Source organism: Seriola lalandi, unplaced genomic scaffold (assembly GCF_002814215.2).
Source record: "Seriola lalandi dorsalis isolate HSWRI2012SDOR001 ecotype SW California unplaced genomic scaffold, Sedor1 jcf7180002054686, whole genome shotgun sequence".
NCBI lineage: Eukaryota > Metazoa > Chordata > Actinopteri > Carangiformes > Carangidae > Seriola > Seriola lalandi.
Window position 1 is genome coordinate 1,367,143 of NW_019525239.1, and position 18,465 is coordinate 1,385,607.

The following is an 18,465-nucleotide window of genomic DNA, read 5'->3' on the forward strand; positions in this document are numbered from 1 at the left end:
TATGCATTTCGTATTAATGTGCATATAAAAACACCTTAATGAAAGAGGGTCCTGCAGAATTAGTGCCACAGGAGTTTCTGTCGAGTGTGTGTGCCGTGTAGAGCTTTTAGAAGCTGGTCATGATTTTACATCCAGTGGGTCCTGGTTCTTCATGTGTGAATTTATTAACAAAAACAACACAGAATAAAAGAAATCATAGCCTTCATCTCTGGGGTGTGTGTGAGTGTGTGTTTGTATTTAGTTAATGAAAGATCTCAGCTGCCTCGGATACTCAGACAATCTGCAGCGAGGAAATTCAGTTTACAAAAGCAATATATCATATTGATATTTACAGTTTGTTTTCTTGTTTTTAAGCTTGGACACACACACACACCTACACCTACACACAACACACACACACACACACACATTGGCCTTTTATTTATAGTTGTTTTCTCTCTACTCCATGTCTTTTGAAGAATGACGAAAGTGAAGAAAGGGAATTTCTGTATTATTCATAGAGGCTTTCATGCACCAGACAAAGCTTCACCTGCATGTCAGATGAGGAAACCCACTCTCTCCTCTTCCACCTGTTCTCCCTCAGACCCTGGTGACCCAGTACGGCGGCGTGGAGGCGCTGATCCATGCCGTGCTTCGTGCTGGGGAGAAGGAGGACGTCGCTGAGCCAGCGGTCTGCGCCCTGCGGCACCTCACCTCCCGACACCAGGATGCCGAGCTGGCCCAGAATGCAGTGCGGCTGCACTACGGCATCCCTGCTGTTGTCAAGCCGCTGGGGCAACCGCACTACTGGCCTGTGGTAAAGGTGAGGGACGGCATTGCTGTGTGGGAAAGGAAAAGAAGTTGATAGCATTGATGACTGAAGGGAAGCAATGATATAAAAGACAGCACTGCAGTTTGAGCACTGCTGTGCTGAGCAGCCAGACAAGCAAACACACACACACACACCATGACACACACACTCCCACCTTGCCTCACTCCCAAAACACTTCAGCTGTGGCAATAGCCGCTGGCGTGCTGTGTCCCTGGAGAAACATACAGACGAGAGACAGAGATGAAGAGAGAGAAGAGATGACGCTGGTTGTTTTAGTTCCTCAGTGAGGAGGAGAGACTGAGAGAGAGAGAGAGAGAGAGAGAGAGAGAGAGACTGACAGGACTGACAGGATCTGGGTTCAATCCAAGTAAAATTATCAAGACTTCAAGACTGAAGAGCTGCGAGGAGCCCGTGGAGGTTTGTTAATGCACAGTACACTGAGCTGGAAGAGACGAACAACACACAGCAGACTGCAGATATTCTCGGAGCCCGGAGTGTGCTCGAACAATATTTATGTGCTGTACACTTTTTAATTACAAGTCACTTAGACTGATGCATTTGACAACACTATTAATTACTTTCACATCACAATAATTGAATTTCGTGGTGCATTTTTCAGCTGCCCATCTCACACACATCAGACAGCACACATATGCGTCAATGTTAATCTGTACACTGACCGTACTCAGCTCAAAACTGCAACCCACAGTGTCAAAGGTTTCTGTATCCTCCCATCCTGAAGTGATAGTTCGGGTTGTTTGACGTGGGGTTGTGTGAGGCAGTTATGCATAGTCAGTGTATTACCTGCAGTAAATTTGGATTGTCACCCTCTCAGTCTGGAGCAGCAGCTAGGAACACTGACAGAGGCTGAGCGATGTTGATGATGATACAGTGCGCACCTTGGGTGTGCTTATGTGTAGGAATGCAGTAGTTCAAAATGTTGTTCCAAATGAAAGGGCTGTCTGATGGCTGTTAGCGGCATACAGTGTAAGTAAGATAGATATAGCCTCCGTGCCGTCACCTACAGGTTTCTGAAGAGCTGTTTTGAAGCTCAGAGTGAGCTGCTCCACTGTCGCCATCTTGGCAGTTTCTGACTCCAACCCTAACTTCCGGCTTATCCAAAAATGGGCAAAGAGGTGGGGCGTGTGTGGACCCGGAACATCAGTGCATTCCAGTTTGTGACAAGCATATGCTCACCCACCTGTCACTCAAAGAGACCACGCCCTCAATTCTCCATAACTTTAAGTCTTAATAAAATGTAAACAGGTGAGTTATATAAACAGGTGTCATGAAGGAGGAAATTAGCTCTAGAGACCAAATCTGTTTTTGTACCAGGCTGTAAACATGTTTATTTCTGCTGTAAAGTTGGACATTTTAACATGGGAGTCTATGGGGATTGACTCACTGTTGGAGCCAGACTCTAGTGGCCATTAGAGGAACTGCATCTTTTGGTACTTCAGTGTTGGCTTAATTTTTTAGCCCCGGAGGTTGATGCTTGGTTAGCAACTGTTAGCATACACTTCAAGTGATATTGATATATCAGCTCATCAGCTCAGCTATCAGCTTTCATCAGATCCATCATTACTACTATTTTGTTTACGCAAAGGGAGCAAATAAATGTAAAATCAAAAGTCCCAAACCCACAACTGTATGCAACATGCCGTCGTCAAGGTAACGTGATATGTCACGAAGTGCTGTCACATTCCTCATTATACCATGTCAGCCTCAGGGTGGCTCTAGAGGAAAAGTCACAGGATCATAAGGACAGTCAGAAGTGCACACTGAAAAAACCTAATCCGTCCACTGGATGTGGAGATATTTCAGGGGATCACCAAAGTCATTATGACTCATTTTAGCACCAGTTCTTTTATCTGTGTTGATGAGCTGCGAAGTTATGTGGAGTTATTGATATGCAACTGTTATAATGTCAAATCTCTGGACCCAGGCGCCGACAAAACAAAAGCCAGGCTGAGAGAGTTCAACCATTTTTAAAATAAGAAGAACACTAAAGTCTTACTTAGAGGCAGAGACAAATCCAGTAAAAAGTGGCTGCGAATCCAGAGTCCCAAATGAAATCCAACTCTCACAATAACTAACAAAAAAAATTAGAATGACCTCATGGCGGTTGTCTGCCTCCTCCACTCAGACTGGTTTCAGGTCACATTCTGTCATAGTTGCTGTGAAGTGTGTGGAGTTATGGCGAAGAAGTGTTTCATGAGGTCACACTGACCTTTGACCTTTGACCTTCAGCCACTAAGTTGTTGTTAAAACAACTGGAACCTCAATAAAATCGTGGACTTTTTTTCCATATCATAATTTCATAATTTTGCACATTTCCACGTTTTTCACCTCATTGATTAATTCTACCTGCGAGCAGCAGCGTACGTGCACATGCACATTAATGGTGAGAATAAACAGCTGACGGATGTAGAGCAGAGAAATGGAAATAATATCACAGCAAGAACAGTTTGTATTAACAGTATGATTCATATGACTTATCTTATTAAAACCTTTGTGGTGTTTTGTTTAACATAAAATCAATGATGCCTCTTGTTTCAGCTACTGTAGATGTTTCACCTGTCTGTCCTCAGAGTCAACACCTATCGGCTCAGTGTTTGTTTTTATCTCTCAGTTGACAGTGGATTAGTTGCTCCTCAGTTTGCACAAGACGACACCAAGGTTCTGTTTCAACAAAATAAGAAGGAACTGGATTTAGAGGGTAAAAGCCGCCTGATAAAGTTCAGAAACATCCTCTTTCCCTGTACAGTCTTTGTTTTTGTTGTGTTATAGACAAAGGAAAATGTAAAGCTCTTTCAGATACTGATGTTTACGTGGAGCTGATAGATATTTGGTCTTTGCTGCCATACAGACAAGGGCTAACGTGCTACAACGGCCCCAAACATTTCCAACAGGAGGAACAAGCTGCAAATTCTTAAACAATGCAGATTCACAAACACATGAAAATACAAAACAAACACAACAACAGGATTGTGTTGCAAAAAAAAAAAAAGCTGCAGGAAGCCAAAAGAAAACCATGAACAGCAAAGACGCTGCAAATTCAGAAACGATGCAACAACAAAAACACATGTTGCCTCTAGGGGAGCTCTAAGTGGAACCTCTCGCTCAAGCTCATGGTCAAGGCCCCTCCCCCCCCGGAGCTCCTCTGTTGTGTTGTTTGAATATGCAGCACATTTTTCTGTTGCATTTGTTTTTGAGGTTCATGTGTTTTTGTTGTTGCATCGAGTGTTTCCTGTTAATGTATTTGTTTTGGCTTCCTACTGAACTTTTTGTCGTTGTGCCTTTGTTGTGTTTGCTTTGTATTTTCGAATGTGTTTTTGAATCTGCATCGTTTATGAATTTGCATCTCGTTTTTTCCTATTGGAAGTGTTGTGGGCCGTTGCAGCCCCAGCATTTTAAAATGGATGCTGAACTGGATTGGGAGCCGGTGGCGGGAGAATAAAACTGGTGTGATGTGTGATCTCTGTGATTTCTGGTTAAAAGCCGAGCAGCTGCATTTTGGACGGTTTGAGACAGGTAAACAGAGCATTACAATAATGTGAGAACGAGAAGAAATAAAAGCACGAATAATCATCTCCAACCTTGGTCACCGTAGATCTTAAAAGATGAGCCCGTAATATGATTGACATGATTGTCAAGTAACAGAGACTGACTGGGCAGACCATGACTCTACATGTGGATATTGTTCTACTAGATCAGATCCATCCATCCATTGGCCATACTGCTTATTCTTTGAGGGCCACAGGGGCTCAGGAGCCAATCCCAGCTGACAGTGGGCAAGGGTGGGGTACACATAGAGACTAACAACAACACGTTTCCTCATTATGTTGATGAAAATCCAGCAGCATCACTTTTCCTTCAAAACCTATTTGCTGTTGCACAGAGGACAGAAGACAGAGTTGAGATCTCCAGACTCCTAGAGTGAGTCAAGCCACAAAAACTCTGGATCCTACATTTCCTTTGTCCCTGCAGAGCACAGCCAAACCTGAATGGTGCTACATAAATAAACGTATTTATATTATATGCTATATAAAGAAACGTGACTTGCCTAAAATTCAACATCATAGAACGTCTTTATCAGACGCTCCAAAGCGTCTGAGGTTGAGATGCTGCATAAACGTAACTCATTTGTTCTCGCAGGTAAATCAGGCACAAGTCATTTTGTCTTGGATAACTCCTCCACCTAGTCTGTGGACACACACACACACACACACACACACACACACACACACTTCTCCAGCTCAGTCAGACAGCCCTGCCAACTGAGGCAGATTATATTAATGAAGTGAGGTATTGGTGTTTAATGATGTGGAATGGCGAAATGGACAACGTGACTTTATAAAAGAGCTTTATGGGGGGAGGGGAGGGGGGGGGAGGGGAGGGGGGGGGTGAAGAGAGGGGAGCAGTGAGGGAAACAGGAAGTTGTGATACATTTATTGTCTAAATGTTTGAAATGTTCTCCTTCATTTAGGTCTGAAGCAGCCTTCTTCAAGACCAGGACCAGATATAATAATAATAATAATAATAATAATAATAATAAGACTAGTAGGCTAACTGCACATACGATGAGACTATGGCACAGAGTCTGTAGTCTCATTTAGACACTTGTTAGCATCCGGCCTTTTTTAACAGACGTAAAAGCTTCAGGAAGTCAGGACAGGAGTATTTACCGCTGTATTTTATGCAGTAGAATAAAACATGAAAATGTCTTGAGCTGGTGTTAATCACAGACCGTATTTCAGTCATCAAACCAAAAACCCATTCAACAAACTAGAAAGTTCAGGACGAGGGAACAGGAAGCAATAAGATGCAACTAATTCCCTGCTTTTAGGACTCGTTCCTTGCAGAGCTCTGTAGACATAGTGAAAAGAAAAAAATACAAAGAAAGATAAAGCTTGTTTTAGTCATTTAGTTGCCACACGTGTTGTTTATAGTGTAGGGGAAGGAGAAGCCGTCTGTTCTGGCCCATGGGGCATTGCGGCTGTACAGATAAACCTGTACATAGCCTACTAGCTATGCTCATTATCAACCTATACATAAGCCTATGCCATTTATTTCTTTCCTCAGCATTGCAGCATAACAAACTGTGATCTGAATCAAATGGTGTTATCAGCACACACTTTATTTGAGTGAATTTGACACCTGGGATTTACTATCTTCTCATTAAAAGGGATATTAGAATAATGTAGTAAGAGTAAAGCAGGTGTATAAACGCCTTTTAAAAATACTGACCGTCCCCACACCATGTAGTGCAGCATCTGACAGTCATGTTTATATTAACTGAATAACAGAAAAAAAATATTTTCATTTATAGAAACCCACTAGCACATGATTTTATATTAGAATCCTATGATGCAGTGAGAAATGTAGAGGTTACCTAGACTAGTACTGCAGTGTGTAATGACAGGTCTGCCATTACATTCTTCTACCTTAACTTACACCATTTCAGTTTTTCACTAAACACAGAAGCAACATTATGATTTTGAATCTGACCAGACGTCTGAAGCTTTCAGTCCTAAACGGTGTTTGATACTTGAGATTACACACACACTTCTAGTCAGTATCTGTCCAGGGTCCAGATGCATAGATGATGCGACTGCATAAAAACCATGCTTGCACTATTTCCCGCTCATAAATTTGTCTTCATAAACACAGAATGTGTCACCTCACACGTTCCTTTGACCGTGTGAACACAAAGTGATCCAAGTCACAGTGAAGTGAAACTACGTAATAAAGCGAGACACGTGATTTAACCTGAAATGAAATAACAAACTTCACGGAGCTGGCAGTCGTTATCAGTACAAGTTTTGTTGTTTCCACAGTAATAATATTTTAGAATTCATAAACAGAAATAATTGTTTGTGCTCAATGTTTCCTTCAGCGTTGTTTAATGTGCTTATTATTTATTGTGAGTCATCCTGTAACTGTTTGATACTATATGAATATTTACTGATCACAGTGTTGGAGCCTCTGGAGCCTCATTAAGACTCTGGTCCCAATAGATGAAGTTCAGAGTCAAACAGGACTTTACATTAGAGTGATTGTACTAAAGTAAACTGGTGCAGGTTTTTACCTCCCATCTGTAAGATCCTCAGTTTCACCATCGTCTTTCTTCTATGTCTGATCACTTGTGGTGGAGACAGTGTTTTTATACAAACTGATGGATTAAGGGAGAGTCTTCATCTATTTATGGCTAATTGTGGGAGTGGAAATGAGGCTCGTGCACATGCGCTCAATGTGTCAGTGAATGAGATTTATAAAGCAGAACCATGTGAATGACGGCTTCATAATTCTGATGAGGAGAATGTGTATGAATATTTCTGGTTTTGTGCGTGCACGTGGTTTTAGTCATGAATCTACACACAGTTTAATGCATCTGCCCTCAGGCTGGGTTCGGGATCTGGGGCCTTTTGACATACAGATGTTGGGTAAAGCTGCTGGTGACATGAGAGTTTTTGGTCCTAAAAACAAGTCTGTGGGCCAGAAACTTTTTAGAAACCTTCACATAAACTTCTTTTTATCCTGATTTCTACATTTCCATGCATCGGTAATGTGTTTACACATTTCAGCATGATGCTGCTCCCTCTGAAAATATCTGCAGGGTTACAGACTCTGCATGTAGAGCTTGAAAAGCAAGTTTTTCTGGTTTAGCAGTGAGACAGCTCTGAACTCCGAATGTGCTGATGCTGGGAGTCGGCCCAGTGACTGAGCTCTCCATCCAGAGAGAACTCTCAGATCTCCTTCCTCTCATCCCTGTGGTTTTCCTTTGATATGAAGCTTCACACACTGGTTGGTAAACATGAGCGCAGTTTGCTGGTGTTGAGAACAGTAGCTGGCGCTGCTGTGTGGAGGCACCACATGAGAAGCTGGCCCACATATCGCCTGGAACGTCCTGATGAGAACGCTCTTTGATCTCCCTCCTCTCCTCAGGCCACGGTCGGGCTGATCCGGAACCTGGCGCTGTGTCCGGCCAATCAAGCGCCGCTGAGGGAGGCGGGTGCTATTCCACGATTGGTCAACCTGCTGCTGAAGGCCCACCAGGACACGCAGAGACACGCCTCTTCAGCGCAGCAGACATACCAGGTCTGGAGCACACACACACACACACACACACACACACACACACACAGTTGTTGTTCACCTGAACAAGTATTGTACCGGTTACAATTACATCAGCCCCTCTTCTGATTGGCTCACCGATCTGTGTTACTAGAGCCCAGAGAGAGAAGCCTGAGAGATGTTGAACTACACTGAGAGTCTTTGGTTCTTAAAAACACAAATATATCTTCTAATGCATCAACACTTCAAATAAAACACATAAGAAGAGGAAAATATGGAGCTTTAAATTGCTTACTGTAGCACCTCCTTTTCAAGAGGAGGATATTAGGTCAGTGGTGTAATTGATTGATTGATTGATTGGTGACCATATAAGGCTAGATGCTCCTCTCCACTTCACAAAAATGTTAACAAAGAATAACTACAATAAAACTAAAACTTGTTTTGTGTTCATCCTTGAGTCCCAGTGAACATTTGTGCCAAACTCGAAGGGATTCCCTTGAAGAGTTCTGGAGATATTGCGTTCACAAGGCCAAAAAAGCGTTTTGAGATGTCACTGTGACCTTGAACTTTGACCTTAGACCACCATTTAACCAGTTCATCCTTGAGTCCCAGTGAACGTTTGGACCAAATTTGAAGAAGTTTTGTCAAGGTGTTGCTGATATACTGTGTCCATGAGAATGGGACGTACAATCGGACAGACAACCTGAAAACAATTTGCCTGTGTGTCTCTGGCTGTATAAAAGAGAATAATTTCAAACTGCAGAGCTTCAGGTTCTGTAGTCGGAAACCAGCAGTTGAAAACGGAACACACACCGGTTAACAGTGTGAGCGGCGGTAAGAAGTCAGCTGGTTTATTTCTCTCTGCTGCCGTCCTTCCTTCTCTGTTGTCAGGACGGAGTTCGTATGGAGGAAATAGTCGAGGGCTGCACAGGAGCTCTTCACATTCTGGCCAGAGACCCCATGAACAGAGGAGAGATCGCCAGCATGCAGACCATACCACTGTTTGTACAGGTACGCTCACCTGGGCAGGTTGACCAGTCCATCATAGATTAAGGCTGAAGTCTAGAGGCCTCACTGTGCTTCAAAGTAAGTGTCAGAACATGTGTGCCAATTGTGTCAATTATTATTCTGAGCTTACAAAGACACACAAAAGACACAGCAGGGAGATCGGTGTGGTGCAGCCGATCGGAACACATAGAAACACATAATGTAGTTTTGAAGTTCACTGAGGCTTTACAAGCACAGCTAGACAAGGTGGACTTCTCACAGGCTGACCCAGTCTAAAGTTTAAAGCCTCCAGTTCCAGGGTAATCTGTATGTGTTTGGACACCTGAAGGAAACCATGCATACACTGAGAGAACATGCAAACACCTCTGAGAAACAAACAAATACAACCAACCAAACCTAAACAGAGCATCAGCCTGACCCCTCTAAGAATGAAGGCGTCTGGTTTGTTCAACAACCAAACTGTGGCTGCAGACAAGGAACCTGTGCTGTTAGAAAATCTATCCCAAACACTAAGACCCCAGGTCTGTGTGTGTGTGCTTCTCTATATATGTGTGTGTGTGCGCGTGTGTGCGTCCAGCTGCTGTACTCCTACGTGGAGAACGTGAAGCGGGTGTCAGCGGGCGTCCTGTGTGAGCTGGCCCTGGACAAACAGTCTGCAGAGCTGATCGATGCAGAGGGAGCGTCAGCACCGCTCATGGAGCTGCTGCACTCCAGCAACGAGGGCATCGGTACGTCACACACACCTACAGACCACATGACACAGAGATGGTTCACACTCATCTTCATTGTATACGATATAAGATTTTAACACAGGTATCAACTTACCTGATCTGGAAACACCAAAAAAAATACACAAAGAAATACATGACATTTTATGGGCTTTAAAACATATGGATTATAATGGTTTCATTCATTATTTACTTTAACTTATGGGATTTAAAGTACTGAAGGTTTTTGTACATAAAGAAGTAAATAATGTAGTAAATAATATATATGTATATAATAATGATAATAAACAACTTTCTCACATTAAAAAGAAGCTGTGAGCAAAGTGAAGCAACATTGCAGAGCTGGTTGAAGGCTGAGGGTTAAAAACACTCAGTGAGCTTAAAGTCAATTATAATGTAAGAAGAAGCTAAGAGTGGACTGATGTGCTCTCTCCTGCCCGGAGTTTTGAATGAGCTTCAGAAATCAAGTCGGCCTGAAATGAAGGCATGAATCAATCTTTCAGCATTTTTTTTTTTTGGTTTATAAAAGGCTGAACTTTAGCTGTTTCTCAGATGGAAAGATGATGTTTGTGTCACCTTGTTGTTTTTGGGACTTGAAGCTTAGATGTGAATCTAAGATAAAACCAAGACTTGTAACCTCAGATTTTATCCAGGGAGCGAGTTTCCCCAGGTTATTGAAGAGCATTTCTCTTTTTGTTTTGGGGCCGACTATTAGGATTTTCAGTTTTATCCTCTTTTAACTTAATAAATTATTGCTCATCCATTTATTGATTGCTAGAAGACAGGTAGTAATGGTAGTAAGTGTACAGCTGCAGCATCATCGGGCATGCCGGTGGGTGAATCATGACTGCCACCTGCTGGACAGAGCAGGCTTCAACACATTCTGCAGAGTTTAATCATCACATGATAAAACTGCACAGAAATTCATCATCTCACAATCAGATCATTCCATTTTTACATGTTTAAACAGGCTGGTAAAAAATTACTTAATACAGCAATTTAGTGACCAATACATCATATAGCATATGGGTCAAAGTTCAACGCAGGAGGGCGCTTTGAAAGAATCCCTCATGAGTCCTACCTGGTCTGTTTTCATGGTTTGGGTCCATTAGTTCCAGTGAAGAGAAATCTTAATGCGTAGTTATTACAGGCAGTGATGTTCTCCACCTTTGTGTGGGTAGTTTCCTCTTTCAACATGACACTGTCCCCGTGCACAAAGCAGCTCCATAAAGAAACCGCACAGAGCCCAGACTTCAGCTGCCTCCAACACCTCCGGTGATGAACAGGAACACGGACTGTGAGCCGGACCTTATCACCCGCCTCACACGCCTCACTCATGTTCTTGTGTCTGAATGGGAGCAAATCCCTGCAGGCAGATTCACACATTCCCATCAGCATTTCAAAGGTCTGAAAGACACACACACACACACATGCATACACTATAATGCACAGAGATGCACATACACACACATACACTTCGCCCTCTCTCTCTTTTCCTTCACTCTGCTCATGCGTGCAGCCTTCTTCAGGCTTGTGCACGTGAATATGACGTGCATGTCGTCCCCTTGGAATTATATGATTCTATCTGCGTTCTGAGCAATTTTGAGATGTTGAGCTTCAAAGTTTTTGCATTCCAAATCGTAAAATAGGTCTCTTTCATGCATGAAAATGACAGACACCTTAAATATATTCTACATGTACAATATCAAAATCCTGTCAGATTACTAAAGGTTTTTTTTAACTTGTCAAATGCAGATAGAACTGTGTAATCCTGAGAACTTGCTTTCTGCTTGAATTATAAGGTTCTGTCTCATCTTACATAACATTAGTGTCGTAATGGAGCATCTACATGTATCAGAAAGTTTAATTTTATGCGTTTTATAACATAATAATGACATTTATTTCTTGTTTTATGATGAATCATTTATTTTCTTATTCAAAAAAAGCATTGCAGATTAAGTTCAAAGGTCAGTGCTAAACATTGTGTCCAGTGCAGAGGGCAGTTAGATGTAGGAGCCAGAGGTCAGTATAAAGGCAGTATTAGGTTTTGTTTTATACCAGAAATGTTGACTCTGATGATGATGACTCTGTCTTATTTGGGGGAAAAAAAAAGATGGATGAAGGAATGAAATTAGCATCCATGCAATTAAGACCCCATCAATTAAAATGTGGACTTTTTCATTACCTTTGAGGCATTAGGTGGTGTTATGTCCCATCTAGGGGTGGCCAGGACACAACATGAACACCACATCTTCCCCGAGTCCCGAGTAGCCACAAAAACAAATTGCTGAATTTATGAACGGGAGTTTTTATATACAGAGATCAGCAACTTATAACTTCACAGAGAAAAAGGAGAAAAAGTGTTCAGAAAGAAAACAGGCAGTCCACCCCTACTAGCTCTGTAAAATATCAAAGCATCAAACCTTAGCTGCTTGCTCGCACCATCTTCCTCTTTAGATCTTGGTGGCCAGGACAGGAGCCAATCAGCTGCCACCGTGAAAGCTGCGCCCCAATCACCGGCCGGTCCCAGTACACCTACATTTGCATATATTGACATCACGATCACGCCACCTGTCAAGACACAAAGTGAATACATACAATGAAATTACACTATACGACTGCAGTTGTAAGCAGGTGGCTAGCGTTAGCATGCTAATGGAGAAAATAAACTCCTCAGCAAGATCTAAAACAATTGAAAAAACACTGAACTTGCTGTCCTTATTCTCATGAACCTCATGTTACAGGACATTTTCTCATCTCCACTGAGTTTTCTGTCTCATCTGCCCCTTTTTCTCGCCATGGCTGAACAGAGGCTGACCCTGATTGGTCGACTTGTGTGCATTCTAAGCGCTGATTTGTTCAGAAGTAGAGCCTGATAAAACTGAGTTAGAGTTCGAGTTTGTTTTCTCAACATGAAGTCCAAAAATACATACAACTTCAAAAAAATATCTCACATAATATTAAGAGGTTGTCAAAATATGTGAACAGCCCGATTTTGACAGAAATGTCAGATCGAACCTTATAATTCCAATTCTTAGAATCATAATTCAATAGAAATAAGGAGCTGAACAAGAGATCATATAAATTCTATTCAGACAGAAGTTTATAGTTTCCTGTCAAAGGCACATTTCTATACATTTGTTAAGGAGAGAAAATTAACTTTTTAGTGCTTTACACAATGGGAGGGGATTTAGTGCAACAAAAGTTATGTATAGACTATAGTATTTAGTTATGAAAATGATATTGTTAACTATAAATTCAACCTGCTTGTTTTTCATGACTCCTGATTGGATTTTAAGAGAATAAATCTATATTTATGGATTTGGGCTTCAGTCGATCAGACAAGGATTTCCATCGGTTCTGGATCGAGTCACAAACATAAAACAGCTGCTCTGGTGTTTCTACATTTATGTGGCTCTGCTGTGGTTAAACTACAATGGTGCATCGCTTTAAATGTTGCTGCAGCAAGGAATTGTGGGATGGCCTTTCAGCCTTTCCTTTGGTAAAGGAAGGTCCAGTGTTTCCTATGCTAAAGGAGATAAGATAGGAAGCACTGAAGCTCCTTTCCTTATCATGTAGAGAAGTAGGAAGTAGTAGTAGAAGGCTGCTGCTCAGAGACTTCTGCTCATTTCACCCAGTTTGAACCTTCATAAGAAAAAAAGACTTTTCATCTGCAGCCCTGGTCTTGATGATGTCTATGAAATGTAGAGCAACACGTTTGAAATTTGTGTTGATGTGGTGGCGTAGAGTAAATATCACTAGATATGACTTTTTCTTTGTGTGATTTTCACAAACCCCAAACAGCTCAAATTGCTGCAGCTTTTCAATAAAATTTGCAGCAATTTTTGTGCAAGTGTAAGTGACTTTTCACAATGCGTTGCACTGTGTGAGTAAAGACCGCACTTCCCCTGGACTATCTTTGACCAATTTACTGCCAAACATCAACAATGGCACCTGTAATCATGGAGAAACAAAATAACTCCCAGGGTTGCTTTGACATAAACACTTTGCACCATCCCAGGGGAGAGTCCATAGAAATAAATAGATATTTAATGCATCGTAAAAGGATTAATGAAATGCAAATTACTTCGTAAATTAAACATATTAAATATACTTACAGAAAAACACAAATAAAATAGCCATTCATAAACCCACATACCTGCAGCTGTGAAGAAAACAAAACACTCACAGAGATGCTCTTTCATACACACACTATATTCTCAACGACACACACTAGTGTTGCAAACTGCACAGCCGCCCTGCCACACACACGCCTCTGCAATCTTCTCCTCTAATTAGAAGATTATTGCATGAAAACAAACAACAATACAGCTGCACAACGCAACACTTCACACTTGTTTATGGTAACTTAACATCACAGATACAGTGAAGAGGAAATGTAATTATTAATTTTATCTAAAATAAAACTAAACAATTAGACAAGACACGTGACACAGTGTTACACACAGTAGATCATCACACACACAATCACTCCATTGACACCCATGCTATTAAAATGTATCTCTTATGATTTGAACCTGATTACATTTACACCTGGTATTAATGCGTCTCCCGTAGACATATACACGTAGATGCTGCATTATTGGCCGCTGGATCGTACGTCAACGTCGCCGCCACATTGGACCGGGTGAGACTGGCCTGTAAAACAGGCGCAAGTAAACGGAGGAGCTTCAGTTTTTGTGGATAAACAGCTCTGTAACGTTTATATCTCTCAACTGATTTCAACAAGTCGTTTTTATGTTCAACGGTTTATGAGAGTAAAAATAAAAGTTTGGTCTCCAGTTACTTAGAATCCTGATGGTTTATTCTGTAATGACTGTTTTCCATAAGGAGGAGTGTGTATCAACGTATTTACTAAATTAAACTATTTATACTACGTTTACTATTAACTCTTACTAATCAAATATTATGCTGCTACTATAATATTATAATATATTCATGTTACATCTCATTGTATTCAGGATATTTATTATAATAATAATATGTTATACTGCTGTATTACACTTATATATAACTACATCTCACTTTATACTACATTACACTTATATTCCATATTACACTTTACTTTTTCTAGCATAGCCTATTATGTAAATATGTCATCCGGTTTTAACACTTGAGTTTCCCCTCTGGGAACAATAATGTTGCATCTCATCCTTTCACTGATAAAAACATAGAGAGAAGACTGAATGTCATAATGTCTTACTATCTTACTTCATTTTCTTTATTTCATTTATTTTACTCACTAGTTTTAACAATTCTTTATGACAATGAATTATTATGTAAGTTATTCATTTCATGTAAACCTACCACTGATACACACTCCTCCTGATGGGAAGCAGTGATTACAGCCTAAACTATCACCATTCTAAGTAACTGGAAACCAAATTTTCATTTTTAATCCACATAGATCATAAATCCTTGAACATTAAATCGGTTGAGATATATAAACGTTATAGAGCTTTTATCCAGAAAAACTGCAGCTCCTGCGTTTATTCCTATTTGTTTACAGGGTAGTCCTGCCTGCTCCAATATGGCGGCGGCGTTGACGTATTGCAGCAGCGGGCTGAAGCTACCGATGCAGCGTGCATGTACATGCATGTGTATGGTGTCTCCGGTGTCCACGTTGAGGAAAAAAAGCAGCTAAACAACAAAAAAAAAGAGAGAGGAAGAATGGAAGAACGTGAAGCCGTGTTGCTGTGTTCAACTGCTTTTCCAAGTGTGGGAAGAAACAGTGTTTTGTGTGATAACTGACTAACTGCTGCCTTACTGGTTTGGAACCGTCTTGATGTGGTTACATTCCACTGATGTAGTTGTTATAAGTGGATTGACAGAGCAATTGCATTTATACTTGTGTTCAATGTGGTCACAATGCATCCCTGACCCCCTCCAGACGTGGTTTGGTCAACTGGATCACAATCCATCCTCAGTGTGCATTTACACCTGTACCTTCATGTGGTCAACTACCATCCGACTGCAGTCCGATCAACCAACCTCCTTTCAGTGCCGGGGGTAAATGGAGTACATGTCAGCAGCAAGTGCATAAACAAAATCACCTAATGGAGGAGGAGTGAAACTTTTTTTTTTAAATTTTATACAAAAGACACAGATTTGAATATTATCTAAAATTCTCAAAAGCCCAGAAGACGATGTTTCTCCACTAGTCTTCCGGCTTTGTATCTAGAATTTCAAATGCTCGTTAATACAAGGACTCAAGTGTTTTTCATCCTGTTTCACCTCCAGTGTAATAAAGTAGGACACAGCATGCAGAAATATCCTGTCTGCATCCATAGAAAGACGGTTTCTCATTTGCCTAAAACTCAACAATGGTTCAGTCGGCAAGCATTCAACCAGTTGAACTAATTTGGTGAGCTGCTCAGTAATGCTTCAGAGAGAACAATAGAGTGTGTTGTTTGTAAATGACTGATGTTGCCATCTGCCTGCAGCCACCTACGCCGCCGCGGTGCTCTTCAGAATTTCGGAGGACAAGAGTTCGGACTACAGGAAGAGAGTGTCGGTGGAGCTCACGCACTCGCTCTTCAAACACGACCCCGCTGCATGGGAAATGGTAAGAACCCTGTGTGTGTGTGTGTGTGTGTGTGTGTGTGTGTCTGAGTGTGGCTGATACCAAAGATCTACAAAACCGCACTCGATAAAAGAGCAACCTTGTCTCAACGAGCTTCGTCAGCCACAGACCAGTTTGCAACCAGCTGTTTTTTAGAAAAATCCTAGAAAAGCTTCTCCATGTGCAGTTTATTTTAACTCCAGTCTGGTTTCAGAGCAAGACGTGACACTAAAACTGCTCTGGTGAAGATTGGAAATGATCTCAAACTCAAATCGACAGAAAAAGACCTACTGTTCTTGTTTCCTGTGGAACTCAGTGTATCCTTTGGTTCTGTAACGTTCACAGTATCCTCATTGGTAGGTTGGAAAAATGTGCGGGGGGGGTCTCAGCTACACCCCTAAACTGGTTTCAGTCCTACACAGATGGCTAGAGGAGGAAACAGAGACTCAGCCACATGTTTGAGCCTCAGTCAGACCCAGACTCAGAGGAGGAGTCTGAGACCAGAACCAGAGACGAGCAGACGGATCAGAACACTTAGCATAGTTAGCATCTTATATTATTCGTTTATGTTATTTGTTAGCTTGTAACTGGCAGTGGCTGACACAGTGTTAGCGGTTGTGCTAATGCTAACTCTCTCTCTGTACTGTCAAGGTTTCAGGTTTATTTAGCCCCGCCCCCCGTCCCCACAAGTTGACAGGATTGGTTCCGTACTTTTGTGACGTATGAAACCCTGGCTGTCTGAATCTGGTTTTATGAGACTGTCATTGGTTCACTGCAGTTCAAGGTGGAAACACTCAGTCATGGTGTTGATGATTATATCACCTATCATGTGTCTCGTAGCTATTATATAAAAATATCACATGGATGTTAACAAGGTGAAACACTTGATTTTCATCAGAGGGTCTTTAAAACAAAATAAGTTGCTGCACCTTAAAGTGCAACTGAAATGAAATGAAACCACAACAAAGAAATCCAAAGGGAGAAATCTATATTGTGTATGTTCTGGTTTCAGGACAGCGATGTTTTGCATCTGTACAGATAGGAGCGGCTTCATTTTCAACTATACCATCATGAAGCAGTAGCATCAGCATTCTGTCATAGGCAGAGAGCAGCCTGCTACACAAGAGCTAGACTCTCAACAACAACCCACATTAGCTCTTCTGCTAAAGACTCATTCTCAGTTAACTTACAAGTGCTGGTCTCGCCCTGCGGCTTGTTGAAAGAGCGACCAAACAAACAGGGGAAAGGGCCACTGCTAACACCGGTTTGCAGGCTCGATGACTAATTAAGTAATCAGCTGTAGCATATTAAACAAGAGCTAAACACACCTGCAAATATGACTTTGTTCCACTCAGGTGCTGGTGGGGTCACTATAGTGTGGCTAATATTACACTGTCTGACTGTGGCTGATACGCTGAAGGTCAAGTGTGTTTACTTTGTCTCTGGTTCCCCTGCGGAGCTCAGCCTGCCAGCTGCTGTCAATCAAACAGTCTGCACACACTCCCACTCACTCACACTGGTGAAAACACCTGTGTGGGTGAAGCGCAGGTGTGTAGAGACTTTGATAACTTTTACTTCTGTAAAAGGTGGGTGATCTGGCCTTGTACTGTTGGATGTTGTGTGGTACGGTGTCGTTGCTGAGTCTCTCTCCGTCGTGGAGCCTGTGGGTTGTTGCAGATGTAGCAGATGGTCGTTTATGAGCCGGCGAGGGAAGACGCTCGAACTTTCTAAAGAACATTTTTCCCATTGCTATTGATGAACCGCTATCATCGGTACATGTCGCTGTCATTTTATCGTACAGGCCTACGTCCACTTGCTGCAGCCGTCATCCTGCTCCACCATTCATCATTTCTGTCTGTCAGGTGCTGCTCATACATTTTCACATCTCATTTGATGGTTGTGGTCCTTGATAGAGAACTGGAGATACGTTTATCTGAGGTTTAGGAGCAGGACGATACCTCCCTCATCTTCCTCTCCTATGTGTGCCCGTTCATTCTTGTTTTCTGTGCCCCCACCCACCTTCACTTCACTCTCTCCTTTCTCTCTGTCCTCTTTCATTTCTCCCAGGTTCCCCAGGGGGCCAATGGTAGATCCGTCCCAGAGCTTTGACCTCACCATCCCGTTCATATCCAACTGATACTGTCATCATTTTTAATAACCACTTCATTTGCAGCTTTTCGATGGTGGGGTCCTTGCTAATGAACAAGCCTATAAAGCAGTGACCCAGCACCGGTCTGTGCACTGCTCACCACTACAAA

General features: G+C 41.9%; 1 protein-coding gene across 1 annotated transcript in view; it reads left to right on the forward strand.

The window, feature by feature from the left end:
• LOC111667205 (junction plakoglobin a-like) overlaps nucleotides 1–18,465 on the forward strand; it is a 145,191-nt gene that overhangs the window by 112,375 nt on the left and 14,351 nt on the right. The window contains exons 10-14 of the mRNA XM_023422835.2: nucleotides 584–802; nucleotides 7,760–7,912; nucleotides 8,780–8,899; nucleotides 9,474–9,624; nucleotides 16,089–16,210. Of these exons, the coding sequence (XP_023278603.2) occupies nucleotides 584–802; nucleotides 7,760–7,912; nucleotides 8,780–8,899; nucleotides 9,474–9,624; nucleotides 16,089–16,210 (765 nt within the window). The remainder of the gene's footprint in view (nucleotides 1–583; nucleotides 803–7,759; nucleotides 7,913–8,779; nucleotides 8,900–9,473; nucleotides 9,625–16,088; nucleotides 16,211–18,465) is intronic.